At 40.9% G+C, this 17,747-nt stretch overlaps 1 protein-coding gene across 2 annotated transcripts; it reads left to right on the top strand.

Moving 5' to 3' along the window:
• Positions 1-377: 377 nt before the first annotated feature.
• Positions 378-17,724, top strand: clcn7 (Cl-/H+ antiporter 7). Of its 2 annotated transcripts, XM_085352171.1 has the most exons (25): positions 378-599; positions 1,750-1,827; positions 5,905-5,970; positions 6,378-6,443; positions 6,585-6,717; positions 6,863-6,972; positions 7,369-7,449; positions 7,536-7,598; positions 7,712-7,795; positions 7,968-8,061; positions 8,933-8,997; positions 9,216-9,332; positions 9,427-9,481; positions 9,979-10,039; positions 11,301-11,442; positions 12,189-12,282; positions 12,363-12,535; positions 12,886-12,937; positions 13,043-13,170; positions 13,818-13,903; positions 14,020-14,152; positions 14,446-14,505; positions 14,591-14,767; positions 16,060-16,140; positions 16,279-17,724. In XM_085352171.1, the coding sequence occupies exons 1-25, from the start codon at positions 486-488 to the stop codon at positions 16,363-16,365; spliced, it is 2,400 nt and encodes a 799-aa protein (XP_085208297.1). In that variant the 5' UTR covers positions 378-485; the 3' UTR covers positions 16,366-17,724. The 2 variants fall into 2 exon arrangements, with proteins under 2 accessions (XP_085208297.1, XP_085208298.1); XM_085352172.1 differs by lacking the exon at positions 1,750-1,827.
• Positions 17,725-17,747: the final 23 nt, after the last annotated feature.

Raw genomic sequence — 17,747 nt, 5'->3', positions numbered from 1 at the left:
ACGTTCTTTGTAGACATGTTAACTAACAAGTATTATTATTATATATATTTAAAATGAAGGGAACAAACTTTGGAGCTGCAACAAGTTAAAGGCACTCCCATTTCCTCTGAAATGGTAAAGTCTGGCTGCGTTAGAGTTCAGATGAAAATAATACAGTTTACTTGCATATACAGTCTTTAGTCACCTAATTATTGTTTATAATATAATATAATATAATATAATATAATATAATATAATATAATATAATATAATATAATATAATTTTTTGCCATAACTTTCTGGAGTCTGAAATACTGAAAAACGTCAAATCCCAGCAGCCAACGCGCCCCAGGATTGTTTTTGACCCTGCACGCGAACCTTACAAAGCGTCACGAGTTGCAGAAATGATCATGGGGAGTTGAGAGAGAATAATAGTTGTTAGGCAACGACGGCTGAAGTTAATGAAGCGAACTATTGACAGCTCGGCGTATTAGCGGGGAGCCACCATGGCTAACATCACCAAGAAAGTGTCGTGGTCCAGCCGGGGCGACGACTCCGGTTTGACCGGGGAGGGCACACCGTTACTCAACGGCTCTGAGATACCGAAACCTTCCAGACAGGTTAGCATGGTGGCTAATTTACCTTAACAGCTATTACCTCCGCTGCTTCCCAAAGAAGATGCTGTGTCATGTTTTATTAGCTATCCTAGGCTTATGTTGACTCATGTTTATAAATACTGCATGGGCTATGAATGCTTTTAATCATTTTAATGCACGGCCGCGCACACAGTTTTTACTGAGGTGTTGTTGATGTCTGGTGACTGTTACTCATATAGCAGCAACATGACTTGACCCAGAGTGCATTTGAGCATAAAGTCAAATGAATTGAGGATGGAAGTGTGCAAGAATTCACGAAGACGGCGAGTACACATCAAAACAAGAGAAAACCACCAAACATGCAGAGTGTGTTTTGGTTTGCAATTCTGGATGGTAAATGCAACCACAAGTTTTGTTTGTGACTGGGTTTAGAGGGCGAAAGTAATAGAATTAGGCCTATTCAAATAAAGTACATGATGCTCATAATTTGTTTCAGTCCTCCTGGAAAATAATCAGATTATTGCTAGTCATTCGCCGTTACTTCCATTATTTCCTAACCTGTTTGACGCTGGAAAACATCCTGGGACAAATTGGATTACCTGGGCTACAGGTAAACTGTAATGTGACTGCTTTGGGAAGTGTGATTATCCCAGCACGATCCAGTTACAAGACCTGCAGACGTCTGCCTGTCAGAGTAATACTGAAATATTCTGGAAAATCCAACTTCCTTTTTTACTGTTACCGTTTCTGCCTGTGTGGCATTAGCCAACATGAAAGTAGAGTCTCACGTTAATCCCCTTCCAAATATGCGCATCCAAAAATGGATGTTTTCTCATTTGCATCAGAAAATGTACAGGTATGGAAAAGAACATGCTTTTTGTGTGCATTTTCTGTTGTAGATTTTTTGTTTGTTTTGAAGTCGAATATTTCTTCAATAAAGGGAGCAATAGAGAGCTTCTTACTCTTAAAAATCTTACCCGACATGTATAATTTCATATGAGTCCAACATCAAAAGATGTCCAAAAATAGACTTTAGTCTCCAAGGAGAGGGGAGAAGACTCTTGTGTTAGTTTCTTAAATGGATACCAGCAGTTAACAATGTAACATATCATCCTGAAAAGTCCTACACATGGCCATACTCATATATTTATGTTGTTGTCTGTGATGTCTTTAGCTGTCCGGATCAGGCAGTGTATTTCGGATAGGCAGATTCAGCACGGTGGATTTGGAAGATGATATAACATCAGAAGAGGTAAAGTTTGAGCTCCCAACATCTCCGCTCTCTCTTTGTCTTTTTCTCTTCTATTTCCCTTTATTAGCAGTTCTTGTTTTAGCCTCTTAGACCACGATAATCTTTCCCAGCATTCCCCAGCAAATCACTGCAGTTGTGACTAATGCAATTCAGCCACATGCTCATATTTGTTTACTGTGCCAATGCCTTGACTGAGATAAAGTTGAAGGTTGAGACTGAGCTGCTTCCCTCTGAATGATTTGGGAAAACCTACACAGAAATTAGTCGCTCACCAGCCAGAATAGTCCAGTGATGCTTGACTCACTAGGGGCACGTGATTGGAAACTGTCTGCTGGTTTCCACTGTGAGGCACTGCAAATAGCAAATTGATCAAGTCCATGCATTTGAATATATGTTCATTACATTCATTCATTACATTTTACTTAACTACTTCTTTGCAGGCTTAGGATACTTAAACCAGGACAAGAAATCCTCATACATACACTCTGACACACAGGACCACATACTGATACTTGAGCCTCTGTTAGCACGACAGGATGTCCCATCTGTTCTGCTTCTTCACACAAACCATCTGATTCAGTTGTGTTTTCATTGGCTGACTGGCTGGAATATGATTTCAGGCTTGTGATTTGCTTGAGTATGATAAACAAAATGTTATTTCCAGCTTGTTTGTGGCTCTGTGAAAGTAATTTCTTTACTTAGTTGCATGCTGCACAGATGGATGGCAAGCTAAAGCGTAATTTATGGTGCTGCAAATGTGTCCGTCTGCCTACGTGTTTATATTTGGACAGGGAGAGGGGTTTTCACACATCGCAGATGTGCTCTTGTGTAGCCTCACAAGATCCTGTCGTCTCGCTGCGGGAAGCGGATGATGTATGCATTTGCTGAGTTTGATTAGCTAACAAGTGGGCTGGAATAGGGAAGGGAGTGACAGTGGAGGTCACTGAATATCCAAAAAAAACCCATCTGTGTAGGTTCTCAATCATCCAGGTTAGAGCATGGCGATATGACCAAAAATATTTATCTCGATATAGATTTGAAAATTTGCGATAACGATATAACTGACGATATAATTGACACTAGACAAGATACTTTACAACTCCACAACTTTATTTGTGCAAAAAAAAAAAAAATCAAGGTATTTTCAATTAAACGAGCAGCTGTTTTTTATGTGCATTAAAGTTATATAAAAATTTAACAGTGCAAATGCAAATTCCTTGCTGAAAGTTTAACCAAAAGAATCAGAATCAGAATCAGAAAGGGTTTTATTGCCAAATGTTGAGCAGGTTTACAACATTAGGAAATTGCTGCGGTGCTTCAGTGCAAACATACTGTCATAAATTGCGCTTAAATAGACATGAAAAAATAAAAGTAAGAATAAGAATTAAAAGTGCTACGTAGAAAGATATATACATGAGTGCAGGTGGTGATCAGTGCCAAACATGGAATGATGCAGTGAACACAGCGTAGGGTCATGTGTTAGTGGTGGGAACAGTCGTACGTTTATTGTTCATGTGTCCAACAGCAGAGGGGAAGAAACTGTTCTTATGGCGAGAGGTTCTGGTGCGAATGGACCGGAGCCTCCTGCCTGAGGGGAGCAGGTCAAACAGACTGTGTCCAGGGTGAGAAGGGTCAGCTGAGATCCGAGCTGCACGCCCCAGTGTCCTGGAGGTGTACAGGTCCTGCAGAGATGGGAGTCTGCAGCCAATCACCTTCTCAGCAGAGCGCACAACACGCTGCAGTCTCTGTTTGTCCCTGATAGTGGCTCCAGCGTACCACACGGTGATGGAGGAGGTGAGGATGGACTCGATGATTGCAGTGTAGAATTGCATCATCGTCCGTGTTGGCAGGTTGAATTTCTTCAGCTGCCTCAGGAAGTACATCCTCTGCTGGGCTTTCTTGATGACGGAGGTGATGGTGGGCTCCCACTTCAGGTCCTGGGTGATGGTGGTACCCAGGAAGCGGAATGAGTCCACAGAGGTGATGGGGGTGTCAGTCAGGATGATGGGGGGGAGTGGAGCTGTGTGCTTCCTGAAGTCCACAATAATCTCCACTGTCTTCTGGGCATTCAGCACCAGGTTGTTGTGGCTGCACCAGGACACCAGACGTTCAACCTCCCTCCTGTCAGACTCATCCCCGTCCGAGATGAGCCCAATAACGGTGGTGTCATCTGCAAACTTGATTAGCTTGACAGACTGGTGGGTGGAGGTGCAGCAGTTGGTGTACAGGGAGAAGAGCAGAGGAGAAAGAACACAGCCCTGAGGGGAGCCGGTGCTGATGGTCCGAGAGTCCGAGACATTCTTTCCCAGCCTCACATGCTGCTTCCTGTCCGTCAGGAAGTCAGTGATCCACCGGCAGATGGGATCAGGCACATTCATCTGGGAAAGCTTGCCTCGGAGATGGTCTGGAAGGATGGTGTTGAAGGCAGAGCTGAAGTCCACAAACAGGATCCTGGCGTAGGTTCCTGGGGAGTCCAGATGCTGCAGGATGAAGTGTAGGGCCATGTTGATGGCGTCATCTACAGACCTGTTGGCTCTGTATGCAAACTGCAGGGGGTCCAGGAGGGGGGCCGTGAGGGTCTTGAGATGGGAGAGAACTAGGTGCTCAAATGACTTCATGACCACAGATGTCAGAGCCACGGGTCTGTAGTCATTTAGTCCAGTGATCCTAGGTTTCTTGGGGACAGGGATTATGGTAGAGGACTTGAAGCAGGCAGGCACATGACATGCCTGCAGTGAGGAGTTGAAAATGCCAGAAAACACTGGGGCCAGCTCGTTTGCACAGTGTCTGAGGGTGGCAGGAGACACACCGTCTGGGCCTGGAGCTTTTCGAGCATTCAGACTCTTAAACTGCTTCCTCACATCTGCTTCATGAATATGAAGAGTTGTGGTGGGAGGAGGTGGTGTGAAATCCTCTTTTGTGTGGGGTGAGGAGGGGGGTGTTGTAGGTGAACAGTTTGAAGGTGGTGATGGCTCTATGGAGGGGGGAGAGGTGGGGGAATTAGTGTCCAAAGTGCCTCTATTGTTGGGGCCGTTGGAGGTGTGAAGGCTGCCTGATGGCATTTCCAGTGGAAATTGGCCGACATATCCTCAGCATAACCGTGTATAATATCCACAAAACTTAAAAAGAGGTTATACACACACAATACTGTAATACTATGCTGAAGCACAGTACGTATCACTCCGCGAGGCTCCTGCCTACGATAGCCGTAATGCTCCGACAATCCATCAAGCGGTGCGGGTTTGTAGCTTAGCAAAGTCGTACTAAAACATTTGACAGATTTTTGAGCGCCGTGTACATAAAATCATTTCGAGGTCAGTAAACACAACCAGAATTCATACATAAGGCACACGGGATTATAAGGGGCACTGTCGATTTTCAGAAAAATCGAAGAATTGATTTTAAGTGTGCCGTATTTTCCAAAAAACGCGGTAATAACGAAGGTCCGCTAGCATGCTCTACCAAAATTAGTGCTTTGTTGTGTATCTGATGGACGAAAGCTAAACCAGTTCATCACCACTGAAATTGCAGCATTTTTATAAAGCAATTCTGGTTCATCCGTTTCATTCAACAATCCGCTTTCGCCCTTCTCACTCTCTGTCGCCGGCACGCTTTTTCCGCCATGTGCATATGAAAACAAAGGCACTGCCATTGCGCGTTTTACAATTCATCAGCAATTCATCCACCAGGAATTTACTGTCATCTGTGATTCCTTGTATTGATGCTAAGATTATGATTGATGCTACAATTATTATTGTAGCTTCATTTCTAGAGAAGTACATGTGTGGTTATGGCGTAGGTTACACTGTAGTGTTTCAGAGGGGTTTGTGGTTACAGCTATGATGTAGACTTTCTGGAGAAACTGGCTGGGATTGAGTTGTTAAGAAAACTTTTGATTGTCAAACCTGTCCCCTAATTTTCTTCTGAGTAAGAAAAAATGCATCTGATGCTTGTGATTCATTGTTCCACTCCCTGCTGCTGTATGTAAAATGTTTTAATGGCAGTAAAATAGTTTCCAGCCACATAACTGAGGTCAGAGGTGATGCGTTAATGCTTTTTTTTCCTCGCCCCCTGCAGGACCCTATTAGGGGCCGACCGAAAGAGATCCCACACAACGAGAAGCTGCTGTCACTTAAATATGAGGTAAAACTGCTGTTAACCAATCAGAATCCTGTGTTTCTGATAAGTCTTGAATAAGCTGGATTACACTTGGTTACTTTGATGTTTTCACAAGAAGTGAAAATGTCCTTTTTTGCCATCTTAAGGAAGAAACTAAAGACTGAGCCAGCTATAAAGATGCAACTGTTTGTAATGTTCTTAAGCAAAGTGGAACTGTCAGTACTTCAGGAGATATGCTTTGTATTGTCTTTGAAATTTTGTATATACATCTAAAAAATGCACACAAAAATTGGTCAGATTTTTGGATGTCAGTTTCTTTAAATAGATTATACAATTGAACCTAGCAGGAAGAGCTTTTGTGTGGGTGTTGTTTTTTTTTTACAGATGTATTTGATTAAATGAAATGTATTCATCTGTCTGTTTCATTGTAGAGTCTGGATTATGACAACATTGAAAACCAGCTCTTTCTTGAAGAGGAGAGAAGAATGAGTCCCATGGTGAGTGGTGCAGGAATCTTTTGCAGAAATGGTAGTTTGCCTGGGCTCTGTATGAACTCCATTATTTTCTTTCTGTCTCGAGTCTTGTGTCTGGCTGCTTTATCCTGCATCACTTCTTGTCTTCTCATCTTGTGTTTTTAGGGTTTCCGCTGTCTGGAGATCAGTCGTTGGGTAATCTGCGGTCTGATTGGCATTCTAACGGGTCTCATCGCCTGTTTTATAGACATTATGGTGGAGAAACTGGCTGGGTACAAATATCAAGTTATTAAAGAGAGTATCCTTTAGACGTGTACAGCTTTTTAGTCCTATTTTTTAGTACCACGTAAATATGCAAGGCTTAAGGAACTTTAATTTTTCTCCAAATCACTCAAGTGATTTCAGGAAAAAAAGGACACTTCCTTGACTCTGAGCCTTCACAGACATTGAAAAGTTTACAGAGGTGGGTGGGCTGTCTATTTCTCTCATCCTCTGGGCCGTTCTCAACTGTGCCTTCGTCCTGGTGGGGGGCATCATGGTTGCGTTTTTTGAGGTAAGACAGAAAGCAAAAATATTCTTGACCTTTTCTGATTAGCCTAAATTTTGAATTGGAACCACTTCTTCCCCATTTGTGTGGTTTAATAATAACATTCCTCAAGTGCAAGAATGGGTTTTGGAGAAGTGTGACATAAAAGCTTTTGCTTTTTTTCCCCTTTTTTGTTGCTCTATTACATATTCCTTAGCTACAAACTATTCAAATCGTTGTGGAAGTGAAGATTTTTGGTTAGTAATAGCACGTCTGTCAATGTCTGAGTCCTTCTTTGAAATACTGATAATTTAAGCTAAATGTGTTTCTGTTTTTGTGACAGTGCGGTTTACTAGCATGTGATGAGGCACTGTGTGTACCACGAGTCTTCACATGTATCTTTTCCTGTTCTTTCTCTTGTAGCCAATAGCAGCTGGAAGTGGTATTCCTCAGATAAAATGTTACCTAAATGGAGTCAAGATTCCCAGGGTGGTACGGCTCAAGGTACGGCCACGTAAAATACCAGTAACTTAGAATAATGGCTACACTAGATCCACCTTTACATCTTTATGTCCCGTTGTTCTTTGTAGACGCTGGTGGTGAAAGTGATTGGCGTTATATGTTCAGTAGCTGGCGGTCTTGCTGTTGGAAAGGTAAACTATATTAAAATCCTTCATCTTTTTGTAAACATACACTCAAACTGTATTTGAAACACATTTTTAAAAAAGCTTTTAAAGCTGTCCTCTTGTTTGCCCACGATCGTCAGGAAGGTCCCATGATTCACTCTGGTGGTGTTGTAGCTGCGGGAGTCTCACAGGGCAGAAGCACCTCCTTAAAACGGGACTTCAAGGTAAGCGTGTGTTGAGATCCTGAACACTAACATGCTTGTGGGTCACAGTATATATTTAGTGTGTCACATCGATTGACATTGTGACAAACTCCATATATCATAATATACTAAGTTTGTGTGTGTTTGACAATAGGAGTGGTTAATAATATGAAATATATGTGTGTTTGTGTAGATGTTTGAATACTTCCGGAGAGACACAGAAAAGAGGGACTTTGTTTCTGCTGGAGCTGCTGCTGGAGTTTCTGCTGCTTTTGGGGCACCAGTTGGTAAAAACACATAATCTGCTTTTGCTGTGTGTGAAGTTTAGCTGCTTTAAGCTCTACAACAGTATGATTATATATGCCCACACTAAAAGCAAACAAAAAATAATAGTTTGCATAATAAGATCTTTAGAAGTCTTAAATTTGATGCACTGGGATCTACAGAAACCCTCTGACATACTCTTATTAGTCTGTTGATAACTGCCTGCTGTGATTATAAAGCTGCCTTGTGCATGTTGATCAGGTTATCGTGTGAAGAGTGCTGCTGTGATCACGCTTGCTAACTCTGGATTAGTTTAAGGGTGTTATCACACCTGTAGTTTGTTTACTCTGGTCCGAATCAGCTGAGTAAAAATTTGTAGATTAACCCTGTGGTTTGGTTTGTTTTCACACAGAAAAATCCAAGTGAACTGAAATGTGTCACTGGAAACCACATGAGAATGTTCAGTCCACTCATTTGCCAGATGTGTTAATAAAATAATAATAGGGTTAATAAAAATTAAATACAAGAAGAAGGTGCTGTGTGAGAAAACCAGTAATTTATGTTTACTTAACAGCTAGCTGTTAACCCGTACAGACGTTTGCACATCTATAGCACCTTCTTGTGTTGAGAATACAAAGCACACAGGGCAACGGGACATTTTTAAGCTCAAACTTTAACATACACCTGGTAGTTGGCTTGGATCATGTTCACACCATAAACAAACTGACACTACCTCCTCCGAAGGGTCTCTGTGTGGTTGTTTTGGTCTGCACACAAGTGTGTTTTGTCACTTCTCCAAGTCACTTTTTCAGTCTGAAGGAAAAAACAAACAAAATGAATATATAAAAATGTAATGCTATTCTGGTTTCTAAACTCTCTTTCTGTGGTCGACAGGCGGAGTTTTGTTCTCTCTAGAGGAGGGAGCTTCTTTCTGGAACCAGATGCTCACATGGAGGATAGTAAGTCATGAAATGAGCATTAACCCCTATTAGTGAGCACAATATGTTGAATCAACAGCATTTCATCCAGAAGTCTAATAAATTGAACTGAATATCTTTACTGTCATTGTCGCTTAAACAACAAAATTAAAAAGTTGGCTAAAAGATTGATTAAAACACAAGTGGATAAGTTTTAGTATTTCCTACATCTCCTAAATGCTTGCTCTCCTCCTCTGCAGTTCTTTGCCTCCATGATCTCCACCTTCACACTGAACTTCTTCCTCAGTATCTATCATGGCAAACCAGGAGACCTTTCCAATCCAGGTCTCATTAACTTTGGACGCTTTGAAAGTGATGTAAGAGACTTACATTAAACATAAACAGTGTGCTTTTTGAGGTTAATTAATTTTTGTGGTCAATGTAAAAGCACCGACTTTTGTCTCTTTTCAGAGTGTGGCCTATTACTACTACGAGATTCCTTTGTTCATGTGTATGGGAGCTTTAGGTAAAGTTTTTTTGTTTTGTTTTTAATTTCTACAAATATGCACAATTCTTCATGTGGTCCATTTTGGTATACACTATCAGCTACAACCTAAAACCAATGATGCCTAGAGGTGGCATTTCCTGCCACTAATCTTCCCTAGAAGCACAGTGCCCCCCAACACATAACATGAGCTGCTCGGGAATAGTTCACTGCATAATCAGAGACCCCAAACACTGAATAGGAATGAGAATCATCGTCTAATTCTTTGCCAGTTCCGCATCAACTCATCAGTCACACTCATTTGCATCCAACCTTTCCAGTTTCTTTGATCAATATTTTTCTTTTCTTCTTATTTTCCTGAGAGTTGCATATTGCAAATCGATCATCAGTCCTGCACCCAGTGGGTGTCACTTCTAAATGTTTCTCAGACTGATGACAATACCACTGTTCTATTTCACTTACACTATCGCTCCTGTTTATTCATTTCATTAATTTGTTTCCGTTCCTGTCCTGTGCAGGTGGGTTGTTGGGAGCGCTCTTTAATTCACTCAACTACTGGCTGACTATCTTCAGGATCAGGTAAAGTTTAGATAGGACTCAAGCAAATGCAAACCAAACTGTCATTAACTCAGAAAGGAAATATTTCAGCAAAGGTTGTGAATAAAGAAGAGCATGTGTGTGCATTGTGCCAACAAAAACATCACATGGAGAGCTTGAAAATGTTGTTGGTTGACACAGACTGGGTGGGGTGCGAGATGAGGTTTTTTAAGAGAAGACTTAAAATGGATTCTCGGAAGTTTGTGATTGACATGTGTAAAAATAGCCTCAGTATAAGAACAGGTACGATCACCGGGAGGCTGACTAATGTGGGAGACGACTCGTACTGAGAAGTGTTCCTGGCTTCCTGCTCTGGAGCTGGCTGATATAAATGTACTCAGATCTTAATATAATACACACTGTGTGTAGTTTGCTAATGCTTATTCATTCTCAATCATAATCAAAACATTAAATCCAACTGTCATGACACCAGATTTTTAATAAATGAGTGTCAGTTTATTTACAATATTAATTGACAGGAAATGGGGAAACAGGTGGTCTGAGGATTTGATTTCATATCTGCAATTTTTATACTCTTTCCACGGTGGAAAGTCTGTATTAAGAGAAAGGGAGAGAGGAGGCATGCCCGATTTGGTCACGTCAGTCACACGGCTCTGTCTGTAAGCGCAGAAACCCGACTTACCTGCTGTTCCTTCTGTGTGCGAGAGTAACCAGTAAGACGAGAGATGACTTGTGGTGAGGAGCTAAAACTGCTTAATGGCTTGTTTCGAGGCTGTGAGTGCACTGAGGTGCTGCACAGGCCCAGTATAAGATAAATGAGGAAAATTTTGATATGCAACTCTTAACCCTCCAAATAAGCCTAATGGATCCTTTTAAAAAAACAACCAAAAAAAGAAAGACTTAATTGAAGCAGTCTGAAAACAAAACAAAGTTTATCTTTAATATTTCTTTAAAGATAAACTTGAAAATAAAATATTTGCCTGGCTGGACGGTCTTGTTTCTAAAAATAACTCCTCTGGTCTGAGTCTAAGGAAGTCTGTATTTCTGTCACATTTCTGAGCAGTAATTACACTCGACATTTCCAGTCACATGGCCTGAAGAGACACAAAGTCAAAGAAGCTTTGTTTCCCTCTCACCTGTTTTTATTGGACTAAGAGCTGCTTTTTTTATTTGGGAAAGTCCAAACTGAGAGATCAGCAATGTGTCAGCATTTTAGCGCAGAGCAGATTAGGGCGTGGCGTTGTACATGAAAATGTCTAAATTTAATGTGTCTGTGTGTTAGGTATGTGCATCGCCCATGTTTGCAAGTGATGGAGGCCTTGTTGGTGGCTGCTGTGACCGCAGCAGTGTCATTCACCATGATTTATTTTTCCAACGACTGTCAGCCTCTGGGGCCCGAGCGCAATGAGGAGTACTCACTGCAGGTACACCCACATTCGTTTCCACTTGACTGAAAACACTCTCTCGCTGCTTTTTTCGATTTAGATGATGATGCATAATAACGCTAAATATGGGTCACAGTGTTACAGCAGAGCCGGGCAGGATTAGTTTTAAGATGGACGGGGAGATGGTGAAATGTGTGACAAAGCAAATTAAGACCAGCACGTGCAGATTTGTAGAGGACCCTGCTCATAATGATCCTTGGCACTTCCTACTTTTTAACCTCACAGTAAAGTTTCATTTCAATAAAGTTTACCAGCATGGCGTAAAAACGGTACTTTAAAGAGATCTAAGGGGATGCAGGATGTTTCTCTCATAGAGTGCAACATTTTAAGAATTTATGTATTACCATGAAAATTGGTTGAGACATTCAGATGTCTCTTTTATATTCAATCATTCCCATGTTTGCTGCTAATTAGAAAACAGAATGTCCGGGAACAGTTTTGGTTCAGTGCACTGTGACTGAGACTAGCTGTAGATTAGAAGCTCAGATGATGGAAGCAATACCAGATTTAAATGTTATAATAGTTTATGCTTTTATAGATTTTTTTTTTTTCACTTCTGATTGGGTAGCAAAATTGTGACATCATGTTTGTATTTAGGCACTGTGGGCATCCGATTCCTAATAAAATCAGACGTGATAAGCAGTTTTTCTGTTTCTGTCTTAAGCCCTTCATTTTGTGGCTCTTGAGTATTTTGTGCCATGCATCATTTTTCTGTCTCTGTTTAGTTGTTTTGTGCAGATGGCGAGTATAATTCCATGGCTACAGCATTTTTTAACACTCCTGAGAGAAGCGTTCGTAGTCTCTTCCACTATCAGCCGGGTAAGATGGTGCACTATTGTAGTGACTTTGTTTAAACCATTATACTCTCACTAATTACTTTCTTTGTTTGTGTTTTAAAGGAAGTTACAACCCTATGACACTGGGTTTGTTTACTCTGACCTATTTCTTCCTGGCGTGTTGGACATACGGCCTGGCAGTGTCTGCTGGTGTCTTCATCCCGTCTCTTCTAATAGGAGCAGCTTGGGGGAGGCTGTGTGGGATACTGCTTGCCTCTTTCACTCCCACTAGCCCGGTTGGTGCTCCTCACAGTGACATTTGTTTTAGTTCCCATTTTGAAAACTAGCTAAATTTAATGGAGCTGACCCAACAAGTTAACATGACCGGTATCATGGACAGTATTAGCAAAGCAGTGGAAGAAAATAGTCTTTATTTTAAAAAAAAAAGAGAACTTTTAATTACTTCACAAACCTTCCTACTAAACTTGCTAGCATTATTGTGTTATTAAAAATATGGGATAGGGAAATAGGTGTTATCTGAAACATGTTAAATGCATATTTTTATTAATTTGTCTAGATTATTGTTACATTAAGCTAATATGCCAATTAACATGTGTTAAAGACTTTGCTCCATGTATTTTCATAGATTTGGGCTGATCCTGGTAAATATGCTTTGATTGGAGCTGCAGCACAGTTAGGTGAGTAACTGTCACTTTAAAAAAAAATTTTTGTAATTTTATGTATATTGTTGTAAATATTTAAATTTGTTCTACAATGTGCTGCATACTTCCTCCTCTCTGCAGGTGGCATTGTAAGAATGACTCTCAGTTTGACTGTCATCATGGTGGAGGCAACTGGAAACGTCACATACGGCCTTCCCATAATGCTCGTTCTCATGATTGCCAAAATAGTGGGAGACTACTTTCAGGAGGTGAGTGAAGTCACAGACACAACCTACTCCTCACTCCACACTGCTGAAGTTAGTCCAGTGTAGGGTGATCAGATCCCAGCATAATAAATGCTACTGTATTTTATCTGAATGCAAGTGCTTAGTAAATGCATTTAGCGTAAATTTCAATTTCATTTAATACATTAGTCTTTTGTAAACCTATATTTTCCTTTTCTGTTGAGAGGAGATAAAAAATAAAGTTTTTGTTTGTCTGACAGCAGACACTTTGTCCTAACCTGCTGGAATAATTGGAGATTTATCTGAACGTCACGACCACGCCTCACACTTACCTTCTGGTTCCATACCTATACATTGGCTTCCTGCACTGTAGGCTTTTTGTTCTCATTTTCGTGCCCAACCCTCCCCCCGCTTTTCTCAGTTCTTACACGACTCATTTGTACCCGGGGGTTTGGTCGGCCTGGAAGTCCTCACTGAGGCCTTCCACAAAACCTCAGTCTCAGGCTTAGAGAGTAGAATCCAACCACTGTAACCTTTCAAGAAACCTTGCGGATTGAATTGAGGATGTTGTCCTTGCTGGTGAAATTGCAGTTGGATCTACTGTGTACAGTTTATGATAGGAAAGTAAGGCACAGACAGCATCTCTAACCACTCTTATTTTCCTGCTTTAGGGTTTATACGACATTCACATCAAGTTGCAGAGTGTTCCCTTCCTGCACTGGGAGGCTCCTGCCACCTCCCACTGGCTGACTGCCAGGTAGGATGGATGGATGAACTTGTGTTTGTTTTTCTCACTGTTTCTTTTATTTTATAATCAGTACTTGCACTCTTGTTGTTTACCTTCTTATCACCATTGTCCTCCTCGCTGTCCAGAGAGGTGATGAGTTCTCCAGTCACCTGCTTCAACAGGATAGAGAAGGTGGGAACAATCGTGGACGTCCTTAGCAACACATCAACAAATCACAATGGCTTCCCTGTTGTCGTGCAGGTTTTGGATAGTGATGAGGTAACTGTTTGAATGTTTGTTTGTTTTTCTGTTGAAAGTTTGTGTTTGAGGTGTTAAAGGGTTGCTCGCTGCTAAGTAGTTGGTTTTGTTTCTTAACAAAAGGTCGTGTTAAGGTGTTTGTAGTCAAATCTGTGGAAAGCGTTGTTTTTGTGTCTCTTTGTGTCAATTTTTGGCACCACTTTAGCAAAGTACATAAGCTACTTTAAGAGCAGATTGGAGTTGACGCAGGAGAAAAATGTGAGACATGTTGCCCTGCAGTGTAAGAGATTATTAACACCTTCCTCTTCACTCAGCCAGCAAAACTCTGCGGTCTCATCCTGCGCTCTCAGCTGATTGTTCTTCTCAAACACAAGGTAACAGCTGATCTGAGATCTGATACGAGAGCCTGTAAAACCTGATTGCAGTTAGGCCAGTTTGCACCATCTTCTTTCCTGCCAGGTGTTTGTGGAGTTGGCCCGGTCCCGGCTGTCTCAGAGGAAGCTCCAGCTGAAAGACTTCAGGGACGCCTACCCCCGCTTTCCCCCAATCCAAAGCATCCATGTCTCCCAGGACGAGAGAGAATGCATGATGGACCTCACTGAGTTTATGAATCCAACACCTTACACTGTACCACAGGTAACAGATGCAGTAACTGCAGTTGTGCAAGCACCAACAAATTTGATTAGACTTGTAAGTTGAGACTGCTGCTGCAAAATGTTAAATTTGTGGGTTTACAGTTTTCTTTTCATTCTTTCATTAAAATGCTTTTCAGGATGGTTTTTGATGTTTTGTTTGAATGAAGTCAAACTAGGGCTGCTCGATTATGGCAAAAATGATCATCACGATTATTTTCACTGAAATTGAGATCTCGATTATTTGACGATATTTATTTAACAATAACAATGTATTGAATAATGGCTTTAAAGATTGTCAAAACAAATAATATAAAATAGTGTGCAAATACTGATAACGGTGCAAATGTTTGCAATATAAAAAATAAATGAAAAATGTAAACATCTATGTTTAGTGAACTCCAAAATACTGCATAATATTTATGCATACAAATAACCAAACATCAAGGCAAGCTGTGTAGCCACACAATGCACAATTGTATCAAACTGACACTGAGGTATGTCAACTAAAGTTGCTGCTTGAACACAAATAAAATAAAACATTGAAAGTACAATACAACTTTATTTGTATAGCACATTTAAAAGACCAGTGGTACACCAAAGTGCTTTACAATAAAAACAAGAAAATTAAGACAATAAATAAAAGACTATTAACAAAGTACCACATATGTCATTAGGTTAAGGGCACTAATTATACAACAATAAAAGGGAATATAAGAACAAAGTTACTAAGAACAGATATAGCTAAAAGATAAAGTACATAAATAAGAAATTGAACCAAATTTAAAATAGGGACACTAACTTACTAAAAGTAGTAACTTTTATAAGAAATAAATAAAAACTAGTAGGCCCAAGTCCCATACAATCTCAAAACGGCTCAACAAAACATGGTTCCTGCAACCTCTCAAAGGTTTTTAGCCAAAAACGCCAGCTTATTGACATGATCAGGCTTCAGGGATGCACGCAGGCACTTGACAACATTTCCACCAGTGCTGAAGACTATTTCTGATGAGGCACTTGTGGCTGGGATGCAAAAATATCCTCTCCTCTCCAAATAACTTCTGCTTAGCTTTCCGAGCTTCCCTCGGGTCCTCTTAATTGTTGCGATGCGTGTTCGAAACGAGAGGTGCGCTCGATTTGCCACACGGAGCAGCGCGAGAGTAAAGCACGAGGGAGGTGCTAATAATCGGCTCAGTCATTTTTAATGATCGTTGAAAGCCCAGATCGTAATTTCGATTAAAATTCGATTAATTGAGCAGCCCTGAGTCAAACTTTAACAAATCGTTCTGTCTGCAGGATACATCACTCCCCCGTGTGTTTAAGCTGTTCAGAGCCCTGGGACTGAGACACCTGGTGGTGGCAGATGATGTGAACAGGGTAAGACGGTGTGTTTATGTTTCAGTGTAAAGGATTTTTGTTTGGTTGTATTTCCCCACATACTTCACATTTATTTTGCTATGATGATTGTCCTGATTAGTTTTATTTTTTTTTTCTTTGGTTTGTCACCTCCTGCAGGTGATTGGACTGGTGACAAGGAAGGACTTGGCCAGATATCATCTGGGCAAACATGGGCTGGAGGAGCTGCAGCTTGCCCAGACATAGTGTGCCCACATACACACGCCCATAGACTGACCACATGTTGCCTCAGAAGCTGTTGACCATCCGTTTGGCAGCCCAGAAGGACGCCTTCAAGGGCCAAAGATCTCTTTTTTGAATAATTCTAAAAAACATCCACCCCTCTGTTAACGCTGAGTGACGGCATTTTCTTCTAAAGGATTCAAATTAATAGTTTTTCCAGGATAATTCCAGGAACTGTATTTTATTTAATAATTCACCAGATTTTTGCGCTGAGGCAACAAATGATGCTTGACTTTCTTGTCTTTTATTCTTAATCGTTTTGGTTATTTAGTTGTTTTTCACACACTTTTACAGAGTTTTACACACACACACACACACACACACACACACACACACACACGCACGTCAATGGCCCCAAATAAAGTTGGACTGGATCAGTTAGAATGAAAATCAATTTGCTTATATTCTAAACAAATCTGTTTAATTTTTGTTAACTTGGAAAATATTTTGCATTGTTAGCCACAGCATTTAAACCAGTGACGGATGAAGTGAATCACTCATCTCAGCAGCGTTGTGCTGGGAAACACTGTTGCAGACTGAGCATGCTCCCTCATTGTAACAGACTACATGGAAAAAATACTCATGAGCAGCATGATAAATAACCCGAGGTGTTGACCCAGCCTCCAAACTTCCAAGTTTTTAATCCAGTCAAGGATCCGTGGACCCCATCGGATCACCCCTGAGAACCCACTCCCCAACCATCAGCTCCCAAAGGATTTTCTTAGTGCATTTCTACTGTTGTTAGTCCCATTCTGCCTCCCTACTTTCATAAACTGTTAAATGTTAGTTCCTTCATGAGGTTGTGTAGCTGGATGCTGTGGAAATGCAGGTGTACAGGATGGTAACTTGCTTCAGATTGTGTGCTTCAGATTTTATATTCCTGCTGCTGCGCTACAGGATACTTTGAAGTGTTTTGCTTAGAAAATCTGATTGTGAGTTGTCGTGTTCAAGAGCTGGTTTAAAGCACAGCTACCGACCACTGAAGGTTTGCAATGATATCTGTGTTTGTGTAGTTTTGCACTGAAAGACTGCTGTTATTTATTGTACTACTTAGATTGGTACTCAAAGGTACTTTTTCCACCTCTGAAGGTTTGCACTTTGACCTGCTACTGAAGACTTCCCACGAGTGTCCCTATTGGAGCTCTGTATGAATGTAAACAATAGTGTGCCACATATCTTCTTTGCTACCCTGACAACACATTTTTCTTATTGATTGTAATCGTGTCTGTTTGTATTTCTAACACTTCAGTTAGCAGTGTTGTCGATTTCTTTGGGCTTTTATTGTTTTTACCCTTCCAGATGTAAACATGCAAATGTTGCTCTATTTTATGGATAAACCTTTTTGT

Source organism: Diplotaxodon limnothrissa, linkage group LG4 (genome assembly GCF_057381915.1).
Source record: "Diplotaxodon limnothrissa isolate DT_005_m linkage group LG4, D_limnothrissa_male_GT1.1, whole genome shotgun sequence".
Lineage (NCBI taxonomy): Eukaryota > Metazoa > Chordata > Actinopteri > Cichliformes > Cichlidae > Diplotaxodon > Diplotaxodon limnothrissa.
This window is presented reverse-complemented; position numbering and strand designations above follow the sequence as displayed.